This window comes from Trifolium pratense, linkage group LG7, assembly GCF_020283565.1.
Source record: "Trifolium pratense cultivar HEN17-A07 linkage group LG7, ARS_RC_1.1, whole genome shotgun sequence".
NCBI classification, from domain to species: Eukaryota; Viridiplantae; Streptophyta; class Magnoliopsida; order Fabales; family Fabaceae; genus Trifolium; species Trifolium pratense.
The window spans coordinates 33,421,672-33,448,300 of record NC_060065.1 but is presented as its reverse complement, the minus strand read 5'-3'; the positions used below and the strand labels follow the sequence as shown (position 1 = coordinate 33,448,300).

Sequence of the window (26,629 nt, the reverse complement as noted above, 5' to 3'; positions counted from 1 at the left end):
GTGACCCATAAATTTAATGTCTTAAAATTTTGGGTAGATATGTTGTAGCATCCTGGTAGAGATATGAGAACTCACACTTGGATGGAGATTGTTGGATTTCAAGAGTAAGAGATTAAGTCATACATCGACTACGAATGAGACTTTGATTTATAAGAGAGACTAATCAACTCATCCATGAACCTAATGTCTTAAGTTTTTAGGTAAAGATGTGCGCCTCTACTCCTTTGTGATTCTAAAGCATGTAACCCGATGTAACTCCCAAACGATTTTGAATAAAGTTACTTTCAATATCAAAGAAATCTATTGAAAACACATTAGTCTATTTTAATTTTTGGTTTTAACTTTTTTTGGCATGTTCGTTTTAATCTTTGATCATTTTAAACTTTGTCACATAATAAAAAAAAGAAAGTGGAATTCACTTATATATAATCAATGATGTTTTATCATTGGTACCTTATAAAAAAAATGACAATTTTTTTAAAGGTACAAATAATAAAACATCATTGATTATGTATTGGTTTTTCAAAAGAACTAAAGTTATGAAGGTCCATGGTCTAGACTGACCTCCATTACATTTAAGAGGGGTGTCTTTCTAAAGTTTACTCCAGTGGTAAAACCTACATCATAATTTGTTGTTGACTGGGCCTGCGTTCGCGCGACCCACATAAATGAACCCAAAAATATTTAGATGAGATGTTAAGAGTCTCTTTTAGCTTAACCAAGATCACGGATACAATCACTAACTTGGACATACAACAATGTTAAAATTCTTAAAATAGTTTACCACAATTTAGTTCTTACAAGGCTCAATAAGGATGTCCGATTTAAAATGTGTATATATCAAGGTAACATGATCTATTTAATAAATATTTTTTGTACATACAATAAGAGGTTAAATCTATGAATGCATAGTAAAGTGACTCAATTATGCCATCATGTTCACCACCTGTAAAATAAAAAAATTCAATTTGCCCTAGATAACAAACGGGAGAATATATCAACCGTATGAGAAGGTGGGTCCTAGATATTTTCCATTGCACTTGCACAATTATTATCTGTACACCACAATTGGGTGGAAGGCCCACATGTTAGAACTTAGTACCCTTCAATTAATTCTCCTCTAATATATGTTGGCTTGGAAGATTATTCTTATTTGACTATGTTTGTTTTCCCCCCAATAATATGTTAGCATACCCACAAAAATATTAATTCTTCATTTTATTTTTTAATTATTTGATAGATAATAAGATAATTTATTCTATATTTTACTTTGTGAGTGTACCTAAAATTTGTACTTAGGTCTTAAGTTATGACCATGCAATGACCATGCAAGACTTACTCTTACTTTTGTTACATTTATAGATATGGCACCTCTAGCTGGAAAGTGGGTGCGATGCATACTTATGTTTCTTTACTGTTGTTTGGCTTACAATTTTCCAACATAAATCAAATCATGCTTTTTCTATAAGCATATTTAGCTTTTATTCAAGTGGAGTAACACTTTTAGGTCTTCTCATAAGATCCTTTAGGTTCCAAGATAAGATTGTATGTGAAAATTAGATATTGTTCCAAGAGATTAAGCTTTGTTTGTTCCAATTGAATTGCTAATCTATGTCTAGTTGAAATGAAAGAAAACGTTGTGGATTTAATTGCCAAACTTAGACTTACGATTGTAAGTGAGATTATTGTTAGATTTTTATAATGACTTCCACTTGGAGGAGCATTTATGTTTTGGATGGCTAGAGGCTAGAGGCCAGAGGCTAGAGGCTAGAGGCTAGAGGCTACAGGCTAGAGGCTAGAGCATGCTTAAGTTTACGGAGAATGTTAACATGTGCATATATGACACATGTTAAGGTAGTAAAAATAGAAATTATGTCTTAGAATTTGTGCATTTTAACTTTTCAAGCATTAAATGTCTTGTATCATTAAATGTTAAATTTCTATATTAAGATACCTTATCATGTGCCCTATATGCACATGTTAACAAGACCCTAAGATTATTCGTTGTTTCTTCTCAATTGGACTTTTGAGTTCATGTTTGGGGCCCAAGAATTACTAATGAATAACATTGAGAATTTTTCTTTTCGCATCCTCGAGTCTTGCACGCGCCCTTTGGTCTTTCAATTCTACCTTCCTCGCATAACGTAGAATGTGAGTGTGTAAATAGTAAAAATTGAAAGAAAAAATTTCGCATCCTAGAATGCTCCTTTATTTTGTATATATGTCTAGTTTTTACTATTTACACACTCGCATCATACGTTGCGAATGGAAAGAATTGGAAGGCTCGAGGGCATCTATAAAACTTAGGGGAGCGAAAAGAAGAAGTCTAATATTGAATACATCCCAACACATAAAAAACATATTTTTTATCACACTTGAATTGATTAATCTAGACATAGGCGGTTTTTAAGAATTATGGGGGTGGGAAAATAAACTCCATCAATAAAATTATACAGTAGAAACTCTTTAAATTAATAATATCAGGACCGGAGAAATTTATTAATTTAGAAAGTTATTAATTTATCGATAAATTAATAATTATTAAAGAGTTTTTAAGTAATTATACTGTACATACCAAATAAAAAGACAAATTAGTCTATGCCTCTTAGAATTACGTTGCAGCGAACCTTGAGACTCAACGTAAATTAGTAACTACTGTGTTCATATGTTTTGGAAATCAATAAGGACTTTTGAACTTTAAAGAAAAACAGACAACTATTTAATCATATTTCAATAGAGTGTAATATATTTTTTTCAATTTCTATGAATTATTAATTTATGATTTTCTTGAGACCAAAAATTATAAAGGGATCTCCCGAAAAATTATTATCTTATTATTTTATCGAATTTTGCAATTTTTTACATTGCCCCAAGTTGGGACAGGACAAATTTATTATTTTAGAGAGTTTATTAATTTACCGAGTATTAATTTAAAGAGTTTCTATTGTATAAGAACCTATAAATGACAAGTTTTCATAAAATTTGATTTTGGATTACAATTTATCAACGAAAAACATTATTCTAGAATCAGATTCGCAGGTTTTTATCTCAGTAGTGAAGCGGCGGTGTTTTCCTTTAAGGTTTAGGGTTTGGATAATCATCCTAAGACTGGATTAATAATATTTTAAAATACATCTTAACCTATATCCAAAATAAAATGACTGTGTTTTTTTTTAAGACAATATCCAAAATAAAATGACTATGTTGTTTGTTTGATTTAATAATAGTTTGTTTTGTTTAAAGAAACGATAAAACAATACAAGTCCTTTATGAAATCTTAATTGGCAGTGCTTTGAATGGTTGATTACAAAATTTATCATGCATCTCGATCAATTTCAAGTAATTTTATATTTTTATTTTTATATAAAAGTAACTTCAAATATATAGCATATGATACAAAAAATTTCAAATATAATTATCTTAATATACTATTTGTTCAGTCTCAATTGTTTGATTGGTTTGACCGTAAAATTTAATTGCTCTTCCATCATTGATCCAAAAAGGTCGATCCTCTTAACCTGATTCAGTTAAGTGTGGGGGTCGGATACATGCAAAGGTAATATTTAAGTATGAGTATTAGTTTCGATTAGAACGAAATATAACACATATTTTCAACTATTACAATGTGGCTTTTCTTGAGGATGGGGGAGGTGGGGGTGTTAACCGATAATTGCAAAAAAAAAATAGTAAAATCACATAAATAATTAAGGCACTTATTGTTTTGCAAATTATATTTATATAAAATTCTCCACCATAATGTAAATGTATGTTTTACTATGTGTAACGGGTCATGGACCAAAAGGTGATTTGTTAAAGCCCAATACAAAGAAAGCCCAATGTGAGCATCTAAAGGAGAAGCGTGAAAACAACCATGAAAAACACATGATCCACCATGACTTGGAGAAGAAGGAAGAAACTTGGAGAAGAAGGAAGAAGCTTGGAGAAGAAGGAAAAGTAACCGCCCACTACCCATGAATTCCTCTCCAAGCAAGGCGGTTATCAAGCAACAAGAGGGAGATGTTTTGCCTATAAATAGGATCTTCTTCAAGAGAACAGGGGAGAATAATTTTTCACTGATCCTACATAGACTCTCTCTCATTCTGAGAAACCACCATACTTTCAATCTTGTAAAGAGAAAATATTTTTTCTCTGATCATACTTATATCAGTTATCAATCTTGAATAATACAATCCCCCTATGTTCTGATCGAATTCTGACTTATTAAACTCCCAGGGTTGTTGGGATTGAACTGAGTGTAATCACACCATTTGATCAATAATACAAACCCCCTCGTTTTTTTACCAGAACATTTTGGCGCCCACCGTGGGGCTGCGGTAAAATCATTTGATCCCAGCCTACCACATCAAACTAGACAAAAAAGTTAGGCATCTCCACATGGCTGGAGAACACGGAAACCACTGGTGTCGCCGTTTACTCGTCTTCTACTTAAGAGATTCACCAGCGCAACGTCATGATCTTCGTTGGCGGAACCATAATTACGCTGAGGCAACAAAAGAAACAGTGGCGACGACACGAACAAGAATGAAGGTGTGGGTCTTCTCACGCCAACGACAGGAAAGAAAATATGCGGCGAAGAAGAGTAGACCAGTGTTATCGACGCCGACTAAAGGCGACGTGAACCGATTTCGCCCAGGTGAATTCAATCCTTTATTTCTATTTCGATGTCTCTGAATTATTCTGACAAGAATGGTTGGATTTATTTGGCTGCAATTTGCTATCATAGATTGATGTTTCTGTTTTAATCCGTCAAATAAGAAAAGAAATGGAATCCACATGAAACTAATAATCAAAAGGGATATAATCTCCATGAGACTTGGTCATGTGATAAATTTGTGTTAATCTTTTTGTGTTTAACACAGCAAAAACGGTTAGAATATGTGGTAACACGTGTACTTCTAAATTACTCCTCCTGTGATGTAGAAAATTATGTTTATCAATTTTGTTTAAGTAGATGATTATTAAAATCTTGGTTAAGAATGTGTCGGCGTCAGTGATATATATTTATAAGTGGTTGTGAGTTTAATGTTGTCTGTGGAAGCATCCTTATTGTTAATAACCTCGCCCTCGGACCCACCTTGCGTCACGGCGAGATGCATAAAATTAACTCGTGCTTTGGTCTATATATAATTATCAAATACTATTTATCTTCTCCGTGATTGAAAACATTTATAAGATTTGGCCACTTAACTTTCGATGAACTAAAATTTATACACAAGCTTCAATATTCTGATGAATAGAAGGTAATGAATTAATTGTTATTTCTGCCAATATGATTCTTATAATAAACGCTCGTTTGAATCAATATGATCCTGATGCTTTCTTGTAACCCCATAGAGTTTTTCTTTCTTTCAAATATTACGTATCAATAGAATTTTTCATCATAATATAAATATATATGAAATTTAGCCTTGGAGTTTTCTGCAAAGCAAGAGCGTGTCCGAGTTTCAAATCATCTTTCTTACATACTATAAGAATAATCAGTTCATATTTTTATAGTTAGCTAATCTCTCTTTTTGCTCGTCGATTTAACTAGTTGCCCACATGTTCAGTCTCTTGTTTATACATATATTTGCTTTTAAGATTTGTTCTGAATACGATATTGTAGTCAACACTTGTATGTTATTTTGCCAACGCCATTTATTAAGGTTGTATATAGAAGTAATTCACAGTATTTGAAAAGATTAAATGCATTATAAATGAGTGATGAAGTGCTAACATGTGTTTCCGTTTTAGTTGGTGTCATTCATCTATTTTGTCTATTTTAACTTGGTTCACTTATTTTTGACTTGATTTAATCAATGATGTGGAGCTAAATTTGACATCTCGCCGCGAACCGTCGTTGCCATCTAACGCCACCATCTTGCTGCTGATCGTTGGAGCTGCAACTTTGCTCATCGCCCTTTTAAACGCAAGTGAAAACTATATCGGATCATTTGCTAGCTTGAATGATCACAATCCAGGTGATATCAATCTAAACTCTGGTGAATTTCATCCTTAATTTATAGCACATTTTAGAAAAAATTCTGCTATAGAAAATTACACAATGTATTGAGTCATGTTATATATACTTGTTTCTTCACCATTTATGATTATGAGTGATATTGTTTTTGGTTCATAAGGTGCAATTGAATTTTTCGATTAAAACAATATATCTATATATCTTAAGCATTGTTAGCTTAGCACGTTCACTATCTCATATCTAACTTTTCAGAAATTGGATATTCACAAGCTTTGAGCATAAATTATGCATCTAGCAGTAATTACAGAGCTTTGAGCATGAATTATTTGATATTGGAAGATCTTTTGTCCGTTGATCAGCTTGCAATATTCAGAATTTGTTTACAAAGGAAGTGAAGTTGTGGAAGAATTTGTGAAAACAAAATATTATAAAGATCTCAACTTAGACAAACATCATCGCATGCGCAGGGCAACAAACAAATGTGGAAAATTAACATGAAAATTCAGTAATTATCACTCAGCTAGATAGAAGCCGCCAACTCATATTTCAGGTTAAGGCATATTCCGCATTGACTACCGCAAAGGAACTCAGTCTTGCCACGCCAAAACATAATTGGTTTTCTTGCTAGGCGAGGAGCGCCGCAACAAACCGCCCATGGCGGTATCATTTTCGTTTGTTTTATTTTTCATATATTATTATTGTTGAACTTCTAATGTATCAAAGCTTATTTGCAGCAATCATGATTAAGTTGCGGGCTCTGAACCAGAAAAAGACAACAAAACAAGGTTGAAAGACCTTGGCGTTGCCTGTAAGTCTTACGAGTTGGGTACGTCAGAAAAAGAAAAATTAAACAAGGTTGCAAGGCCTTGGCGTTACCTGTAAGTCTTACGAGTTGGGTACGTCAGAAAAAAAATTATTATTAAACAAGGGTTACAGTGCCTTGGCGTCACCTACGAGTTGGGTACGTCAGAAAAAAAATTATTATTAAACAAGGGTTACAGTGCCTTGGCGTCACCTACGAGTTGGGTACGTCAGAAAAAAAAAAAAATTATTATTAAACAAGGGTTACAGTGCCTTGGCGTTACCTGTAAGTCTTACGAGTTGGGTACGTCAGAAAAAAAATTATTATTAAACAAGGGTTACAGTGCCTTGGCGTTACCTGTAAGTCTTACGAGTTGGGTACGTCAGAAAAAAAAATTATTATTAAACAAGGGTTACAGTGCCTTGGCGTTACCTGTAAGTCTTACGAGTTGGGTACGTCAGAAAAAAAATTATTATTAAACAAGGGTTACAGTGCCTTGGCGTTACCTGTAAGTCTTACGAGTTGGGTACGTCAGAAAAAGGCGAGATTATCAACACCGCCAGAAGAAGCTTATACACAACCAAAGCAGGCGATTCATTATAACGCCAAATGACAACAGGTATAAAGTTATTCATAAATGATATATAATTATATTTAAAGAGCTAAAGACATTGCAGGTGCAAAGTTAAAAATTTTCAAAGGCGAGATTATTGTCAACACCAGACACAAAGTATAGTGGAAGTACGACTCCGAGCAGCGCCAATTCTTTTTAAATTGCCAAGAAGTCACAAAATAAGGCGTGCAAGCCCGGCAGTACGAAAATCAACTACAACAAAGAAGGGCGAGTCATAATGACGCCGAATCATTTACGATCGCCAAAAAGGCAACAGGCGAGATTGTTGTCAACGCCAACGTAAAAATGCAAATACAACGGAACAGGCGAGACGAATCGCGAAAGACGAAGAGGCGAGATTGGTGACAACGCTAGCTTGAAAATGCAAATACAATGAAAAAAGAGGAAGGGCGACTCGCTAACTTGCTCAAAGTCGCCAAGAAACAATGACAACAATATTCAAAGCCACAAATGGCGTACATCAAGATATTCAAAAGTCATAGAAGGGCGTACAAATTAGCTAAGAAATATCAACAACAAAAGGAAGGATAAGGCGACAAGCAAACGAAGAATATAAGTCGGCAACAAATAGGCGACATAGAACAACGCCGAGGCATAATAATCGCCAAGTGATTTCAATTAAAAGCACTTCGCCTTCCCGAAGCCTCGTGCTTGGGGGGCTGTGTAACGGGTCATGGACCAAAAGGTGATTTGTTAAAGCCCAATACAAAGAAAGCCCAATGTGAGCATCTAAAGGAGAAGCGTGAAAACAACCATGAAAAACACATGATCCACCATGACTTGGAGAAGAAGGAAGAAACTTGGAGAAGAAGGAAGAAGCTTGGAGAAGAAGGAAAAGTAACCGCCCACTACCCATGAATTCCTCTCCAAGCAAGGCGGTTATCAAGCAACAAGAGGGAGATGTTTTGCCTATAAATAGGATCTTCTTCAAGAGAACAGGGGAGAATAATTTTTCACTGATCCTACATAGACTCTCTCTCATTCTGAGAAACCACCATACTTTCAATCTTGTAAAGAGAAAATATTTTTTCTCTGATCATACTTATATCAGTTATCAATCTTGAATAATACAATCCCCCTATGTTCTGATCGAATTCTGACTTATTAAACTCCCAGGGTTGTTGGGATTGAACTGAGTGTAATCACACCATTTGATCAATAATACAAACCCCCTCGTTTTTTTACCAGAACACTATGAAAATATCAATTTGTGCTTCATTTGCCTATTCCCAAACATTTTTTTTAGGTATTTGAATAAAGATGAATTCTGACCAAAAGAGCAAGAAATGGAGTTTCAGCTTGCTCGCTTAGCGAGGTCAAAGCGAGCCTCAAAGCGATAATCTCAAAGGAAGTCTCAAAGCGAGCTCAAGACGAGGCAAGTCAGAATGCAAAGTTAAATGGCTCGCTTAGTGAGGCAAAATGAGGTCAAAGCCAGACAAGTCAGAATGTCAAGAATCTACCAAATCCACTACCTCACTTAGCAAGGTTACACTGATTTTTGGTAAACAAGAGTTAGTTTAAATTAATTACTTGAGAGATCAACTAGTAAATCTCGAGACAAGTTTTGTGCATTGAATTCAAAAGAGTTTTGAAAGCTCATCATTGAACAAATATTTATTGCATAAAAAGGTATTAAATGTTAAAAAAGATTTAAATGCAGGTAATGGTAAAAAGGTTTGAAAGACAAAAGTTGCAAAAAGAAAAGTAAATTGCAAGTTTAAGAGTAAAATGAACGAAAGTTCACTTGAAAGAGAGAACCATTTTAAATGCAGAAAAGTAGATTTGAAAGTAAAGACTTTGCAGAAATTTAACTTTGCATTGAATTGTAAAATGATTACAAGAAATGTAAATGGTTCACAGATTCATACATGTTTCTCGCTTTAGCATGGGTACTTTGAGTTTGTGAGATTTTCTGTATGTGAATTGTGACCCAGATTTCAACTAAAAAACTAGTATTTATAGTTACAAAGATGATAACCGTTACTTAACGTCCCTATACTAATCTTCTGCCACGTATCCTTCGTATTTGAAATACACCTTTACTTGGAACGCTGCATCCGTCGAAATCGAACTGAATTTGAAACTGCAACAAAGAAAATATCCTAAGTCCACAACAGATATTACTTCGATGGTACCATTGTCGAAAAGCGCTGATTGGGCATGATCGCTGCAGTGAAGATCAGTGGTACCATTGCCGACAAAATAATAAAGGTTGTGAATTGTCTGTCATCTAAGTTATTTGTTGTTTCGCTGACGATTTTACTTGGCAGACGTGTTACTCGAGGACGAGCAACAGTTTAAGTGTGGGGTTGTGATGACAGCCAATTATATGACGTTTTTAGTAGTAGATTAGTATAATTTTTATAGTAAATAAAGACCAAAAGCAAGGAAAGATCAGGAAAAGTGAAGACACAAGGACCAGAAGCAAGAAAAGTGGAAAAAATAGCAAAAAAGGGCAAAAATGGAATAAAGAAGCGCACCATCGTACCCACGATGAGTCTGGGCGTGGCGCGATGAGAAGAATGATAAAATTGAAGAAAATTTGCTGAAAATCTTTACCATCGTGGGACGATGGCTTGTCATCGTGGCACGATGATAACTTGAAAAATAAGCAGAAAATCCCGAGTAAATCTTCCATCGTAACACGATAGGATCCATCGTGGCCACGATGACGCAAAATTACACACCATCGTGGCCACGATGGGTGCGATGGAGGCGCAAAAAAAGCCCAAACCCAGCTGTAAAACTATAAATAGAGCATTCCTCATTCACAATTATTCATCCCACAATATTCAGAACATTGAATATTCACAAGAGAGTTAGGAGAACTCTAAGAAGGAGGCAAGGAGGCCAAGGAACTCCAAGGCCAACAAGGTTCTTTTCTTTTTGTCTTTGTAATTTATTTTTCCTAGGTTAGGTGGAGTCGAGAAACTTCCTTACGAATGCTTGGTTGTAATATTTATAATATTTATGAATTTTAGTTATTTCTATTCAAACTCTTTTGTTGTTAGGTTTTAGTTATTTTAATATTTATCACATTAAAATAAAATCTAAGGACCTAGTGGATATCGCATAGGAAACGAAGCTAGTAATCCCGACCGAAGGATGACATATTAGGGCCTATAGGAGACCATTAAATTCAGTATCTTCTGTCTTAGTATAAGATTGGAAAGAACGTTAATTTCTACCTTGCAAAGTATGTTTGTGGGTAGGTGACTAGTTTTAGGCACACGTGACAGCTTATAATTTAGGGGTTCCCATGGCGATGAGACCAAAGTTTAAACGAGAAAGTGGAGTTCTGGATCAGGGTGTCTAAATAAAGATAAGGTAACCTTTAACTAGGCTCTATAAAAGCTTGTAATAGAAATAGGAACATATATTGCTTCAAACCTATTTTCAAGAGTCTAAATCCTTAAAGAGGGAAATAATTAAGCCACCAAGCAGGAATAAGGGAGAGATCCAACCACACTTAACCACCCCCGTGTGGTCACACATACAACATTTACTTTTCCACAATTTACTTTTCTGTCATTTACTTTCCGCATTTACTAAAGTACCCGCAAAGATACCTTCTTAAATACACAAAACGAAGACAACTATCATATTCCTAAACGAAACTAGTAACTTTGACACATTCCCTGTAGAGAACGACAACTTATCACTTTATTACTTGGTAGCGATTCTGTGCATTTGCAGAACCACCGTCAGTAATGCATAAAACATTTCAAATAAAAAAGTAATGTATAAAATATTAATTTTAAAATAATTTTTTATAAAAAAATTTAGGGTCAAATACATATTTTTTGACAAGGGGTTAAATACATTCTTGATCCCTATAAAATTTTATTTTTAGTCCCTATAAAAAAAGCGACATGTTTTAGTCCATATAAAAAATTTATGCTTGCAGTTGCACTATATTCCTTGGTATTTTTTTAAAAAATTGTTTTATTATTCTTAAATTTATAAATTTTTGAATAATTTTTTTTCCCAGGCATATTTAGAATAATATAAAAAGTTTCTTACAAAACTTTAAAATTTTTTAAAATGAGAAGAATTAAAAATGAATTTTTAAAATTTCAAAAGATACAGTCAAAAGTAATGAAAATATCGACTTAAAAATTAATTTTTGAATTTTTTTATTGAACTTTTTATAATATTTTAAACAAGATTATTATATCATGAGTCTTATATCTTATTTATTATGGTACAATTTATTCTTAAGAGGAGTGCTAGCAACACACTCTTTAACAAACACACTCTATCCTTTATCACAGATCCGTATCATCATAAATGTGCGTTAGTTATCTTTTATCTTGTACATTGATGAATAAGATAAATAATTAACTTATATACGCATATAAAAAAATCAATGATTTATCAAATAAAAAATAATAAATAAAAATTTGTCAAAATATTGTATTTAACCAAATCGCTTATAAAAAAAAAGAAACATTTTTTTATACCATCAAACCATGCCAATTTTTTCTTTTAAAATCTCATAAAATCAATAAAATCCAACACAATTTTTTGTCAAAATAATTTTTTAAAATCTCAATCCAATACACTCGTAAATATTAATGGGTAAATCTAGTTTAGATTTATACGGTCATGCATATCCTATTTTTCTCAAATAATAACATGGTTAGAGTTTGTTAATTTTGATTATATTTTAAAAAATACATAACTTTTTGTTACCACCACTCTTCATCAAAAGATATTCGTCTCTCTCTCTCTCTCTGTTGTGAGTACTGAAATCAATCAATGGCATCACGGGACAACAAGAAGGCATCAACCAGTCGAACTGGCAGAATCCGCACTCTCTCCGATCTCAACCGACCATCCGCTGATTCCGACAGTGACTCCGATGGTCCTCAGGAGTATTACACCGGTGGCGAGAAAAGGTTCTATTTTTTTTCCCTCTCTTGTAAAAACCCCAATTTTCCGAATCTTTTTCATGTTTTATCGATTTTTATTCTATTGGGTATTTACTAATTCTTCAATTCATATCTTAATCATGCTTAAGTTGTTTTAGCTACATATTATGGTTGAATAATTTAAGGTAATTATGATGGAATGAACCAATTGTTAACAAATTAGGGCACAATTGAAGCAGTGAAGTGAGTGAACTGGGAAATTGGGGGAGATATAAGGGTTTGGGTTGAAACTTATTAGGGCACAATTGTTTTCTAATTTTTACTCAATAGTAATTTGATGACCCTTTTATGAGTGATTTGATGACCCTTTTATGCTGTTACACTTTTTTGTGCATACTTCTGGATATTTTAGAGAAAATCTTTCTCAAACAAAGACAAGTGATTACAATCTATGAAGCACCGACACTCCTCATATTAGGTGTCTTCCAGTGTCCAACACTGACACATGATTACATTGAATTATTTGATTTTATCAAATTATTATTGGTGTAGACTGTGGACGTGTTAGTGTCTGTGTCGTGTTCTGTGTCCATTGATTACAATTCATGTTATTCTTTTGTACTCAAACAATTGCAAATTTCTTTCAGATTTTTCTTGAATCAATTTTTAGTGGAAGCATTTGAAAACTTTATTCTAAGGGATTTAAAAATTATAGAATTGTGCTTTTGATGAGGTCCTTCAAGTTTTACTTCAAAACTAATTTGCTTGAAATTCTTAAAAGAGTTCAGAATTCAGATCAAATCTCGGTTAATTTGTTAAAGAATGGGAGGGGACAGAAGTTACAGAAGCGACATGTTTTTATTATTTCCTGAACTCCTTTGTTCAAATTACCCCTCTCTTTGCTCTTCCTAGGTCTAATGCTCTAAGGATTGTGAGCGCCTTTTGATGTCTTTAAAGTCTTATGTGGAGATTTATGACTTTAGCATAGCTCTCTTGATTGGTGTTACATTGTTTTACGTTCAAAAAATTTGAACTTATTGGACTACATAGCTTAAGTTCACATAATAAGTTGATTAAACTAAATTTTGTGCACTAAAAGTTGGTCTTTAAGGGCTTTACGCCCTCCTTGTAAAAAAAAAAATGTTGGTCTTTAAAGGTTATCCACATGTTTGATTAAACAGGTATTATCTGTAATCTGGCTTTCTAAACTTTTTAAGTTTAATAATATACATAGATTATTTACTGGTTTCACTTATCCAGGACAAGATTTACAGATGAATACGTCAGTTATTGGTTTTTTTATGTTCTGTTACGTTTCTGTTGATTGTGTAACAATTGTACATTATTTCTCCAGTGGCATGCTTGTCCAGGACCCTTCAAAAGGAAATGATGTGGATGCAATTTTCAACCAAGCTAGGCAACTTGGAGCTGTAGAAAGGTCTCTCGAGCCTCAGGAACCTCCAAGGTCAACAAGCTTTACTGGAACTGCCCGGTTACTTTCTGGGGGAACTGTACAGACTGCTTCTAGCTCTCAGCAACCTGAGTCTGTTGTTCACAACATTGTTTTTTGGAGTAATGGATTCACCGTAAATGATGGACCTTTGAGGAGATTGGATGATCCTGCAAATGCCTCATTTTTGGAGGTAGTGTCTTAAGATTCTTATTCTTTAAATAGATTGGAGGGTTGAAAATATTGGGAGTGATGAGGCTGTTTACCCAAAAAAAGACTACTGAGTATTAGAAGATGATTAAGTTTTTTTAATCAATATTTCAGTGAACAATGTAATATCTCAACAAATTTGACTTATATCTTCACTTTTCTAATTTGGTTGCTTTTATAACCTCCTGTCAAGACATCCCGGATATGTGTTTGGGAAACTATAGATTCTTCTTGGTTATATCAATGGTTTTGTGTATAATGACATTGCTATTTTTTAATGCAGAGCATTAAAAAATCTGAATGCCCCAAAGAGCTTGAGCCTGCAGATAAGAAGTCAGCTGTAAATGTAAATCTCATAAGGAGGAATGAGAACTATCGTGTGAGTTTTCTGTCCGAGTTCTTTGGTTTGTATTTGTCTAATTTATGGTCTGTTTGGATTAACTTATTTTAGTTTATCTACTAACATGCTTTGTGAGACTGTTTAAAAGGGCTTATGAAAACAAGTTCTGACATGTTCATAAATTGTTTTCAACTTATTTTGATACGCTCTTTTGAAACTGCTTGGCTTTATTTTATCTTGTGTTATGGAAATAGCTTATGTATAAGTACTTATATGAATATGATAAGTGCTTAATTCAGATGTTTATCTTACCTGGGTCATACTAAGAAACAAAATTTGGTCCTTCGTTGTTGTTTCCAGTGTATGAATAACAAGTGCTCTTTGTCACACAGCAACAGGAACCCGAAAGGAGCCAAGTTTCATTTCAGGGAGTGGGAAGAACACTTGGAAGCAGCTCCAATTCGGCGGCACCTGAGCCAAATGTCTCTTCGGGGAAGCCTCTGACCTCAGCTCCACCTCCTTCTGCTGGTCTCGTGGTTGATCAGTCATTGCCATCAACCTCAATACAACTCAGGTTAGCTGATGGTACCCGCTTGATATCACATTTCAATCATCACCACACAGTCGGCGACATCCGTGCTTTCATTGATTCGTCTAGACCTGGGGCTGGGCAGAGTTATCAACTTCAGTTGATGGGGTTCCCTCCAAAGGTTCTAGCTGATGAAACACAGACTATAGAGCAAGCAGGATTGGCAAATTCAGTTGTCATACAGAAATTTTAGCAAAGCTTCTGCTTCAATGTCCTTTTTCATTACTTACTGAATGCTGCATAGAAACGATGAACAAAAACAAATAGGAAACCCAATGTATTGAGGGAATATCTTATTTTTATGACTAAAACTTTATCATGTACTCTATATGCTTTAGGATCAGTTTGGTGGCTTAGCTTTGGATTTATTTAATTCTGTGTTATGATATGATTGTGTCGTGTCTTCTTACTAGCTGGTTCTAATGATCTGGATTTGATATTTGGATTGAACTCTTCTTTAAAATGTAGAATAATCCTTACATTTTTCATTTGTGCACTTAAAATTGTAAATCTTCACTCATTTTCCTAAGATTATAACATTTAAATTTGAAAATTAGTCTTCAATATTGAAGAATTCAAAATAATTTGGTTCTTAATTTTATCCTTCGAAAAATATTGTTTTTAGGAGTGGTGTTCGCGGCACAGTTTGAAATTTGAATTGATTTTTAGGCAAAAATTTTATCTGATTCAAAGATAAAATTATTGGGTTTGATTTCGAATGAATAATTAAAAAAAAAATCAATTTGATTATTAAAAAAAATCTATAATATTCATGTTGAAATATCTCAAACAATTTTGAAGCCCAACAAATCATATGATTATTTCAATACTTTGGCAACTTCCAGAGGAAAATCATTTGACATAGAGAGAAAGGAGAGCCATGAGGAGGCACTGCATGAAAAGATGCTCATGGCTCTCCTCTCATGAAAAATTATGAAATTATGAACTATGGTTCTCCTCCCCTCTTGGCATCCATATTCCCAACAAATGCCCTTACTATCATGGATTCCCCAAAAAAAAAAATGAAATTAGAATCATCCTGTGGAAGATTTGTAAAGCTAGGAATCAAGTGGTGTTCAACAATTGAAAATTTGATCCAATAGTGGTTGCTGCAAGTGTTCTGGAATTTGTGGAAGATTTTTTAACAAAGCCAATGCAAGGAAACCTAAGAATGAAATGAACAATAGAAGTGGGAGGCTCCGAACTACAATTAGTGGCGGAGCCAGAGTATATTGAGAGAGTTCAACTGAACCCCCTGAACTTGATAACAAATGTACACATATTTCATAATTTTTCATTTTGAACCCCCTACAATTATATTTTTGCACCATTATTCCAAAAGACCAAAACCAATATCACTTTTCACCTATCGTTTAAACCCCTTGAACCAGGATTCTAGCTACCCCACTGACTGCTACCATGAAGATCAACATTGATGTTGGATGCTTTGAAGGTAGGGAGACTCGAGACGAGACTGGTTGTGGTATTTGGTATATTGTTATGCAATAATAACGGTTGTGTACACTTTTGCTGAGGCAACGGGACTCCGACGGTGTCTAAATTGGCCTATAGAGAAAATGTATGATAGTCTGACTATAGAACTTGGTACTGAAGTAATAGTTAATTGTATCATGGAAAGATTGAAGTTGACTGGAATACAAAATGTATTCCAGAGACCTAGACTGTATGGATTTACTTTCAGTCATGAGTAATACTTGTGTGTTATATCATTTATATGTTAGAAGATGTAAGAATGTTGTTGCTTGCTCATAGTAGGTGTTGCTCCAATTGTTGGTTCAAGAACTTGGTTGGGAAATGTCTCTAAACCTACTGCTATTATTTATATAAACCTATTCTTATAGTCTTGATAGTGAAATAGATACAACCTTACTAAATGATAAGTAAAATACATAAATGACAAAAAAAAAAAAGGAACAAAATGATCTTTATAAATAGAAATTGCATTTCTTTTTCGTGTTTCACGATAAAAATATCATTATTTTTCATTTGTTTTTTGATTTTATAAAAATATTTTTTATAGATCCAACATCAAAGAGGTGGATACCTTAACAGAGGTGTGTAACAAGAAAGCCCGAATCCTGTTCCCATCCCTGTTAGGGGAGATGCCAACCATTTCTCCTTTTCACGAACACGATTTTATATAAATATTTAAAACTTTCTTTTGGATGTTATATAAATATTTAAAACAGAAACAGAAATGAAATAATATTTCATAACAAAAACTAAAAACACAAGAAAGTTGTCGGTGTCTTTTCTTTTCCAAGATTACATAAGAAGGTTAGTCCAAAAAAGTCAAATTAGAGTATTCTTATATAATATAAATAAATTATATATTAAAATAAAATAAATAATAATCAAGCATTTGGGCACTGTCAAATGGGGTCAAAGTCTTGGCGTATGTTTGGTTGAGTGGTGGCCAACAGCCGTTGTGAGTTTAGAGCTCTCTCACCATGACTTTTAGAAGCTCAAATGTGTAGCTTCTGATGTGTTTTTGGTATTTCCTAAACATACACTTATTCACTTATTATTCTGCGGCGGGAAGAATTTCGGAGCTTCCTATTTGCAGCAGCACTAAGCAGTGCTTCCCGTCGATGTGTAGCACATGCTATATATTCTTGCAAAGGTGGAAGGTTCGCCTGTTCCTCCTCTTTAGATACTTGTCCCCGAATTATCTGTCCAACCACAGACAAATGTTTTTGTTAAAATAATACCTCAGAATACTATAACAAACTGGAAATTGATTGTTTTTCTTCTTACCTTTGATGCCCAGGATCGTTCCGCTTGCAGACAAACATCTCTGATATCTCTTCCAGCCATACTGAAACAATAACAAATTAACAACTAATGAACTAGGAAAGAACAACACAAAAGAATAGTGCAAAAATTTAGATATCTGTAATTTGAGAGTAGCATTTTATCTGTGAAAGGTCGTAGCATGCTGAAGTTAGGAAAAATGTCTGGTTACTAATTTTCAATATGTATAGGTTGGTAAAACCTCAATAGTTAGTACAACTTACTCTTCTGTAACTGTTGCTAGTTCATCAAGTTCAGCTTTAGACAGGTGCTTTGCATATTTGGATGCTATTTCCTGACGATTATGATGATCAGGTAAACCAAAAGCGATCATAGTATCAAACCGACTACAAGACGAAAGAAAAAAAAAACAGCTTGGTTAAGATTTCTGGGGTCCTGCATGAACGATTATGTAAACTTTGCAAGCTATAGAGCAGTTTTTCTTAAGCAGACCTAATTAATGCCGGATCAAGGTCTTCCTTTCTATTTGTGGCAGCAATGACAACCACTTTCTTATCCTGCTCAAAGCCATCTATCTGCAAAATTTGTTTTATTCACAAGTCAAATTCCATAAAAACAATCTTTCAGTAAGTTGATATAGTTTGGATGAGCTGTTGATAGTTTGATACACAAGTTTACATATCAAAGATTTTGATAAGATGTTTATTGAGTAAAATGAAAAGAGAGGCAAAGCTCCTTAAACCAAAAAAGTCCAGAAGCTTTGCATAAAACAGGAAAAAGAAAACTAGAATAAGATATACCACAGAACTAAACCAAGTGGCTTTCTAAGGCTATGGCCAACCTACTAAAAGTACCTACTACCATTTTTTCTTGCTAACCCCCTCCCTCTTCTCTGATTCCCTTATTAACCGCTCGTATTCAGTCACGATTCCCTATTTCTCTTCCAACCCAGCATATTCCTAATTATTCTGCTCATATTTTGGCTCATTATCTATCACCTGAGTCTCTCATTGTCTCTGTTAGAAATAATATAAAACCATTGATGTGGCTCTATCCTAACAGCTTAAGCTTTTGGGATAATCGGTTATTTGACATGGTATCAGAGCCTCTATGACTAAGTGGTCTAGAGTTCGATCCCCGCTCCCCTCACTTTCTAATTAAAAAGTGGAATTTAAGCATATGGTAGGTGGGCCTATGCATTATCCATGCTTCAAGCCCAATTGGGCTCTTGCGTGAGGGGGTGTGTTAGAAATAATATAAAACCATTGATGTGGCTCTATCCTAACAGCTTAAGCTTTTGGGATAATCGGTTATTTGACAGTCTCTTTCTAGAAAAAAAAAAAAATGAGATACGGGCCCAACAAATTTATTATATACTTCTTATCAGTTATCAAGCTGATTACTGTATTAAGAAAATAAATTCACGGCTTTATCCAGTAAAAGAAACATATCAATATCACTGTACATTAATCCAAACAACATATATCCAGACTTCACACTGGAAGGAGTTGGTTACTAAATTAATCAATGTTACTGAATTGAGCTCTATGAAAAATCAAATCATTTCACATAAACTAATATGAAATAATCCTGGTGACTACTTATGATTAAAAAATTTACAAGTTGTAATCAGTCCAACAACTTCCACTTTAAAGATATATAAAATGTCATTATGCATAATCATAAAGCAGTAAGCAATAACATTAACCTGTCGCAATAATACTGATAGCATTCTACGTGTAGCTTCATGCATGTCATTATCACGAGCAGCAGCAAAAGAATCAATCTGTATCTCAAGAAAAACACAAACAACGCATAGGGAAATCAAAATTGGAAAATCAATAAGAGGCACATAGAAATGCCTCAACAACATTTATTACTTGATTACCTCATCCAAAAATATAATAGCACCATTGGGAAGATCGTTTGCTAGTGAAAACACTTTCCCTAGAAGACGTTCACTTTTACCGTAGAATTCAGACATTACGACCTCAAGGGGCACATAGAGCAAAGGGACACCCTGCCAAGTCAAGTTGAACGCCAATTTGAGTTTGCTATGTACTCATACTCAAAATACAAAATTCACTCCGCAGAATTTCTATTATATGAAATAAGGCATATGAGGAACACTACGGAACCAAACTCAAGGGTAAAATATAAAATTCTGCATAATTTAGTATGTCGAAAGCATATTAGGAACACTGCACTGAATCAAAGTCAAAAACATAAGCATCGTTATTCGAACTAGCAGGATAACATACATTTTCAGCGTTTACATGGCTATCGAATGGTATTCTACATGTTTGTGTGTTCTAACTCACGTTTTCCCCACCCCACTAAAGGAGGAAGTACGGGATATGATCCCAATACCTTTTCCCTGCCCAAAAATAATCAGCTGGCAAGCCAGCTACCCCTATTATGGTCCAAAATATATAAGGGAAATGACACATTAAACCTATTGCCAATTGTGATTATAATACAATGATGAAACCAGTTTGGAAACACCTACCCACCATTTCTTCCCCCTTGCATAACACAAATGCAAATTGCAAAGACAATGCAATGTACTAAAATGATAAATTTCCCATCCATAGTCTTTCGAAGACAATCCATGATTCGGTTCTTGAAGCACCTAAACTTCGTTACATGTACATGGTGACCACGATAACATTCCTAAACTGTAGCTGTGGAAGATATAAATTCAAACATTATGTGGTGTCTAAAGTAAAATACAAAGCAATCACCAATTAGCCAATACATGATACAGTTTTCCTCATGAAAAACAGAAGATTCTACTTCCTCATAAGTGTCGTAGAACAACAAAAATAGTAACATGCAACATGTCCCGAGTGCCTAACAACTTCATATCATACACGAGCCAGTTGTAAAAAGGTTTCCAGGACAACTTATAATTAATTGTTTTATATTGTTTCTTCTCAGTTATTAGAGAATATAGAATAATATAGCTAAGTGTGTATAAGAAGTTTATAGGCTATTAGTTTCTATTCTTTCAGTTACATTATGTAACAAACTTGTGCAGTATTCTGTTCTATATATAAGACAGATACTCTCTATTTGTAACCAACTATTCATTAATAAAGTTTCTTTCTCTCTCTTCACTATTCTCTCTCTTCTCTCTCATTACTGTAACTTCAACATCAGTTAAGGGCAAGGGAGGATATTCAGGAACCAGTGCAACAATAAAAGCTTATGGACACAGATTTAAAAGAGTTAAAAGCAGCTTACCGCTTGATTGGCAATAACACGAGCACAAGAGGTTTTTCCTGTACCTGAAACCATAAAATATCAACAGTTGGTAATTTATGCTTCAAATTATTCGATTATACAGCAAACATATAAAAGAAGCTATAGTGACAAACCTGGTGGACCTTCAAACAGCACGGCTCGAGGTCTGTTAGACTCAAACTTATGCCGAGTCCCTCGAGCAATATCATCATATACTTCTGGACTACGCAAAGCCAATAGTACTGTATCTTCTATTACCCTACAAAATTGTATAATTGAATATTGAGTAAACCAAAGTACTTTACGATATTAACAACTGAATAACATAGCTGAGAACACATGTCAACAGAAATGAAGATTAGGATGTGGGAGATGAAAATAAGTTTCTGAATTTAATGGTTGCCATGTTGGCAATTGGGTATAATGTATGATGTCAGTTATTGGCTGTGAGGATTTAGGGTGTGTTTGGTAAGTCCAATAAGCTAGCTTATAGCTTATTGGATTAGCTTATAAGCTTGTTTGATAAGAATTGACGTGTTTGGTAACAAACTTATCTAATTAGCTTATAGCGTTTTTTGAGATGCTATTTCAAGTAGCGTATGACTTTATAGCTTATAGTTTTTTACATTTTATCCCATTTTTACTAATAAGTAATAACTACCCACTAACCATGTACTTTTATGTCATTTTGTACTTACAACAGCGAAATTTGCCACACACTTTAATTTCATTCTACTAGGCTTTTCATCAGCTAGCTTATAGAATATGATTTTTGTTTTGCAGGGAGTGGCCACAAGGGGTCTATGTCTAAGGATTTTTTTTTTATCCTAGTGGAACTTACACGATGCTGATGGTTGTTTGTCAAATCAACACTAGTCGAAGACTTCAAACAGCGAGACACCGGAGGAACTTTATTTTCAACAACTTCAATCTATTCAACTTGTGAATATTGAGGGGGGGGGGGGGGGGGGGGGGGGGTTAGGTATTGACAGGCCTTAGTTGAATGGTTAGTAAGAACGATAATTATAGCGTGCAATGATAGGCTATAAGAAAGAGGAAAGGAACTGAGAGTAACAGAGAACCGTGTCTCTCAAACACCTGATATTTAATAGTTTTTTTAATGAATAAACATTATTCGCTTTTGTATTTAGAACCAATTCCTAGCTGGTCCACTTCAATCTCAGGTATAAAAATGACAAAAATTGAAAATCTCTATAAACAAAATTTGTTTTCTAACCAGAAAATAGAGACTGAATTTCCAAATTTACAGAGATTCACATACCGTTTTTGATGCTCGTACCCAGCGATAATGTCCCATGATATGTCACCATTTGATATACCTATGGGTTCATTGAGTCCATATGTTCTTACTCCCATGGCCTCAAGACTAGAAATAGATTTATCTATAGATGGCGTCTGTTCGGTCTCTTCCCTTGTCTTTTTCTCCAGGGGATTTCTTTCTACCAACTTGTTTCCAGCTAATTGTAAAATAGATACGAAAGCATCAAGCTCTTCGGCACTCATGTTCCCTTGCTTCATAAATTCAATTTCCTGCAGTGATGGCCGATGAATATAATTTTTTGATGAGTGTTTAGTTTACCTCTTTTTTCAATGCACAAAAGCACAAAATTGGGATCATCAATTTAAGGAAAATACAAAATTAAAGGCTTACAACTTTATCTGAGCCAATGAGAGAATGAAATATAAGTATGCATAGATCTCTGTCATGTGCATTTGTATCTGTTGAAGACGGTTCATTCTGTTGAATATGGTTTTGCTTTGATGGATGAGTAAGGATAAGTTGCCAAGCAACCGTGCTGTGGATAGGCCAAAAGAAACATTGATAACTTTAACTAACGGAGGCATCTTAAGCCATAAACAAATGCATTAATGTTCCTTAGATCACGGAAATTGAAAATTAAGTACCTGTCCCATGCACGCAACTTCATATCTGAACCACCGCCATGGCCTTCAGATTTCAGTCCAAGATGTGCAGTAAGATTTGCAATAAGTTGTGAAACTTCACAGCCAGGAGGAATTTGAAACTTTATACTGACCTATAATTGCAAATCCACCATCAGAAATAGTTTGACTTTCCTTTACAGTAATTGAAAATCATCACATCATCAAACTAGCACACAGTAATTGAAAATCATGTCTTTTGATTTTTAAGGGGGGGAGGGGGGGGGGGGGGATAAGTTGAAATCGAATCATGTCACCAACGAAGTTAAAAGCTAATATATGAACTATGAAGATAAGCTAGGTTGAATTTAAAATAGCATTGGATATCATCTAGAAAAAGGACAGTTTACTCTGATTGCCTAGCAATAAAGAAAGGTGAAAGAAGTACTGAAATGTTAAGGACAGGCAAAATCTGTTATCTTATTCTTTTACACATTAAAAAATGAGCAGGCATGCAAGTGTGGAATTCTTGTTCTTTTTCTGCTAAGCCTCATTTTCTGCTTGACAGGACTAACTTTTCAAAACATAAATCATAAGTCCGTCTCCTTTTATCTGTCACTCTTGGAATATTGGCTTGTGCCAAATCATATGCCACTTTAATTACTAAAGAACTTATAATTCATATACAAAATCAGTGTAAAGATTCAAGTAAACCACCAAATTAGTCCCTGACTTTGTAGGGCGTTCTCAAATAGGTTCCTGACTATAGATATTTCAAAAAGGCCCCTGACTCTATTAAACCGTCAAGTTGGTCCCTATATTTAACCACTTACTATCAATTAAGTCCCTATATTTTAACAACTTACTATCAATTTGGTCCCTTATGTTATTCACTTACTATCAATTTAGTCCCTACCATATTCTGAGGACTAATATGAATAAAATTTGACAGAGTATCCATAAAGTGTGAGACCTATTTGAGAGTGTCCTACAAAGTCATGGTCAAATTTGATGGTTTACTCATTAGGATTTCCTACAATGACAATCATAATCGTTATATAATTAATAAACCTTTGACTTTAATCATGATTACTTCTAAAGTCACACATATGGTTGAGTACAGATTATTATTGATACTATATCAAAATTAAACTATTTTCAATAGTAATGATATATCTAAACTGATCATCATCATCATCATCATCATATAATAATAACAAAATGCAATAATAACCTTCTGGCCTTTAACAGCGACATTGAATCGAGGATAAGAACCTTGTCGAATTCCCTTAGTTGTAAGCAAATCCTGAATTCTCTGACGCTCTTTCTTAGCAATTTCTTGCACATCCTCATTATCCTCATTAGCTTCTTCCGAATAAGCCGTTTCCACCAATCCAATTCCAAACAAACCAGCCAAAACGGCAGGAAACATCCCCAAATCCCCTCGAAAAACTCTCGAACTCGAAACATCGGAGACGTAGCTTGATTTAGCAGACGCAGATTCTACTTCTACACAAAAATTAAAAATCAACAAACAATAATAATAATGAAAATGAAAATGAATAGTTGAAAAGTGAAATTGAGAGCAAGAGAAAGGTACTTGGAGAGAGAGAAGAGTGAATGCGGCGTGAGGAGTGAGAAGTTAGGGTTTGGGAAGATGGAAGTGAACGGAAACGTAACCGCCATGTTCGAGCTGATCTAAGGAGATGCTTCATTGGAGAGTAGAGAAACGAAAAGCTAATATTGTGACACGTAGGCGTTGGGAGATTTTGGTATCAGAAATCACGGTGGAGAATAAGCACTTATTTGAGTTGTGAGAATTGGATTTCAGCGTCACAAATTGGAGAGAAAGTGCTTTCCTGCTGAGCAAGGCAACGAGTGTTGAAAATGCTACTGGGTTTTTAGCGATTTTAGTAGCAATGAGTCGTGAAATATAGTGACAATTTATTTTTTTGGGAATATCATTTTTGAAATTTCTTTTATATTTTTTTTTTAATAATATTAGATTTTTAAGAGCAATGTTATTTAACACTGACAGAATCATCGCAAAAATTAAAACTCAAGAGCATTAAGATGATATGATGAGTCTTTTTTTTACCTTAATCGAAGTTCTAAATTTGACATCTAATTAAAAGATACAACAGTGTTGAAACTCTTAGAGACTCGCTTTTATTTTTTAAAAACACTAAAATTAAACCAAACCAAACAATTGAAAATTTCATTGAACACTTTTTTCAACTTAAAGTTAGTCCAAATGGAACCGATTACTATTGGAAAAAGTGGACATAATGGTAAATTCAACTGTATAAGAGACAATTGAAGAAATTGTATAATATTGATAATCTCACCTGTAAGAAAAAAAATCATCATCAACATAAACAAAAATAATAGTGCATAAATTATGGACAAACTTGATATAACAAAAAAAATGGAATAATCATACATTTAGTGTATGTAAAATGTACATTTCAATATCTAGAAGTTCTAGCTCAAGGCATAAAATATGCCGAAATTATTATGTTGGACATTATGATCGGGGTTTATACCCTGACTCCTTCACTTGTATGTATAAGTTTATATTAATTTTGTCATCGTGTCTATCTACTAAAAAATAAACGTACATTTCAACTGTGGTGGTGGAGGGGTGTGTGTGTATGTGTGTTTTTTTTTTAAAGGTGGAGGAGTGTGTGTTAAAGATAGCTGGTAGTACCTATAGTATTTATATTAATGGCCTTAGTTTTTTACTTTGTTTTCTATTTGGGCCTTAGTTAGCCATTCTTCGAATATAGGCCCATATACCTTTTAGTGTGAAGACTCAATTGATTTTGTTTCACTTAATCCTAATTTTCTCTGTCTTCTCAGTAAGGAGAGTATTTGAATATTCATCTATCCCTTGTTGCCTATTGATTAAAAAAAATCAAATTTTTATTTATAATATTCATCCCATAAATGAATGTCGTGGAGGAAATCAATTGATTTGTTCCCCATATTAACTCATCAATGCACCATTAAGGTTTTCATGGAACTTGTCCAAATGTGTTGACTCATAAAAAGGTCAAAGTGCTTGACCATAGAACTCGATATGGACGCTAGAGGGTACATAACTCCTTAAGCTTAGGCACTAGTAATTTAAAGTTTGACAAGTAAAATTTGATAAAAAAAATATTTTCTCAGGTCCTTTTTATAATAAATAATTTAAAAAATTACACATATCAAGAAAATATATTATCATTATTTTTATTTAATACTCTTAAAAATTTAAATTTATTCTATCTATGTCTTTATTTAATTACTTTTAATTCAACTAACTTACTTATTTTTAATATTCTCTCATAATAAATAAGGGTATAAGTAAAATTAAATATTTAAAACATTTAAAAATTGGTTAAAATTTCTTATAAAAATTAACAATTTTTTCTCAAATTGTTCCTTATAAAAAGGACCGGAGGAAGTATTTTATTCATAAATTAAATTTGTGTTTTATCGAACGATCCATCATTTAGTAAGGTTCATTGACTATTTGAATCTAACATTTTTGAGTTAATTCACTTTTAATTTGCGGAAGTGCTCAAAAATAGAATTTGTATTAAGAATTCAAATCTCACATTATTATTATTTTTATTTTTTTACTACCAGTATTCGGTTCACTAGACCGTTTAATCTGATTCGGGGATCAATTATGACATCAAGTGGTTTTAGGTCATTCCGATCGCAATTACGATGGATCGAACCGTGATCCTCCATACCAAATCTAGTGCCAACCACTTGACCAACTAACATTGGTAAATCTCACATTATTTTATAAGATGGGATGTATCATGTATGCT

General features: G+C 33.9%; 2 protein-coding genes, 1 non-coding gene and 1 pseudogene across 5 annotated transcripts; 2 read left to right on the top strand and 2 right to left on the bottom strand.

The window, feature by feature from the left end:
• The first annotated feature begins 533 nt into the window (after nt 1-533).
• LOC123900229 lies at nt 534-665 on the top strand (annotated as a pseudogene).
• An 11,416-nt stretch (nt 666-12,081) lies between these two features.
• Nucleotides 12,082-15,288, top strand: LOC123898454 (plant UBX domain-containing protein 4). 2 transcript variants are annotated; one of them, XM_045949414.1, is made up of 4 exons: nt 12,082-12,317; nt 13,645-13,933; nt 14,234-14,329; nt 14,683-15,288. In XM_045949414.1, the coding sequence occupies exons 1-4, from the start codon at nt 12,178-12,180 to the stop codon at nt 15,070-15,072; spliced, it is 915 nt and encodes a 304-aa protein (XP_045805370.1). In that variant the 5' UTR covers nt 12,082-12,177; the 3' UTR covers nt 15,073-15,288. The 2 variants fall into 2 exon arrangements, with proteins under 2 accessions (XP_045805370.1, XP_045805371.1); XM_045949415.1 differs by having other exon boundaries at nt 12,104-12,317; nt 14,689-15,288.
• Nucleotides 15,289-16,904: 1,616 nt separating this feature from the next.
• LOC123900208 lies at nt 16,905-17,032 on the bottom strand. Its single transcript, XR_006805861.1, has one exon. It is a non-coding gene; the product is annotated as a U6atac minor spliceosomal RNA (small nuclear RNA).
• Nucleotides 17,033-17,090: 58 nt separating this feature from the next.
• Nucleotides 17,091-24,753, bottom strand: LOC123899460 (probable 26S proteasome regulatory subunit 10B). Of its 2 annotated transcripts, none has more exons than XM_045950594.1 (13): nt 24,403-24,753; nt 24,037-24,311; nt 22,827-22,957; nt 22,576-22,717; nt 22,183-22,451; nt 21,035-21,159; nt 20,901-20,944; nt 19,543-19,674; nt 19,363-19,440; nt 18,147-18,229; nt 17,918-18,040; nt 17,658-17,718; nt 17,091-17,572 (listed from the first exon to the last, which is right to left on the bottom strand). In XM_045950594.1, the coding sequence occupies exons 1-13, from the start codon at nt 24,515-24,517 to the stop codon at nt 17,414-17,416; spliced, it is 1,737 nt and encodes a 578-aa protein (XP_045806550.1). In that variant the 5' UTR covers nt 24,518-24,753; the 3' UTR covers nt 17,091-17,413. The 2 variants fall into 2 exon arrangements, with proteins under 2 accessions (XP_045806550.1, XP_045806549.1); XM_045950593.1 differs by having other exon boundaries at nt 22,573-22,717; nt 24,403-24,751.
• Nucleotides 24,754-26,629: the final 1,876 nt, after the last annotated feature.

Coding starts and splice junctions, on each gene's coding strand:
- LOC123898454 (XM_045949414.1), top strand. CDS start 12,178: ATGGCATCACGGGACAACAAGAAGGCATCAACCAGTCGAACTGGCAGA. Junction 13,934..14,233: donor CAAATGCCTCATTTTTGGAG/GTAGTGTCTTAA, acceptor TTTTTAATGCAG/AGCATTAAAAAATCTGAATG. Junction 14,330..14,682: donor GGAGGAATGAGAACTATCGT/GTGAGTTTTCTG, acceptor TTTGTCACACAG/CAACAGGAACCCGAAAGGAG.
- LOC123899460 (XM_045950593.1), bottom strand. CDS start 24,517: ATGAAGCATCTCCTTAGATCAGCTCGAACATGGCGGTTACGTTTCCGT. Junction 22,452..22,572: donor TCATTGGCTCAGATAAAGTT/GTAAGCCTTTAA, acceptor CCATCACTGCAG/GAAATTGAATTTATGAAGCA. Junction 17,719..17,917: donor CTAGCAACAGTTACAGAAGA/GTAAGTTGTACT, acceptor TTATTGTTTCAG/TATGGCTGGAAGAGATATCA.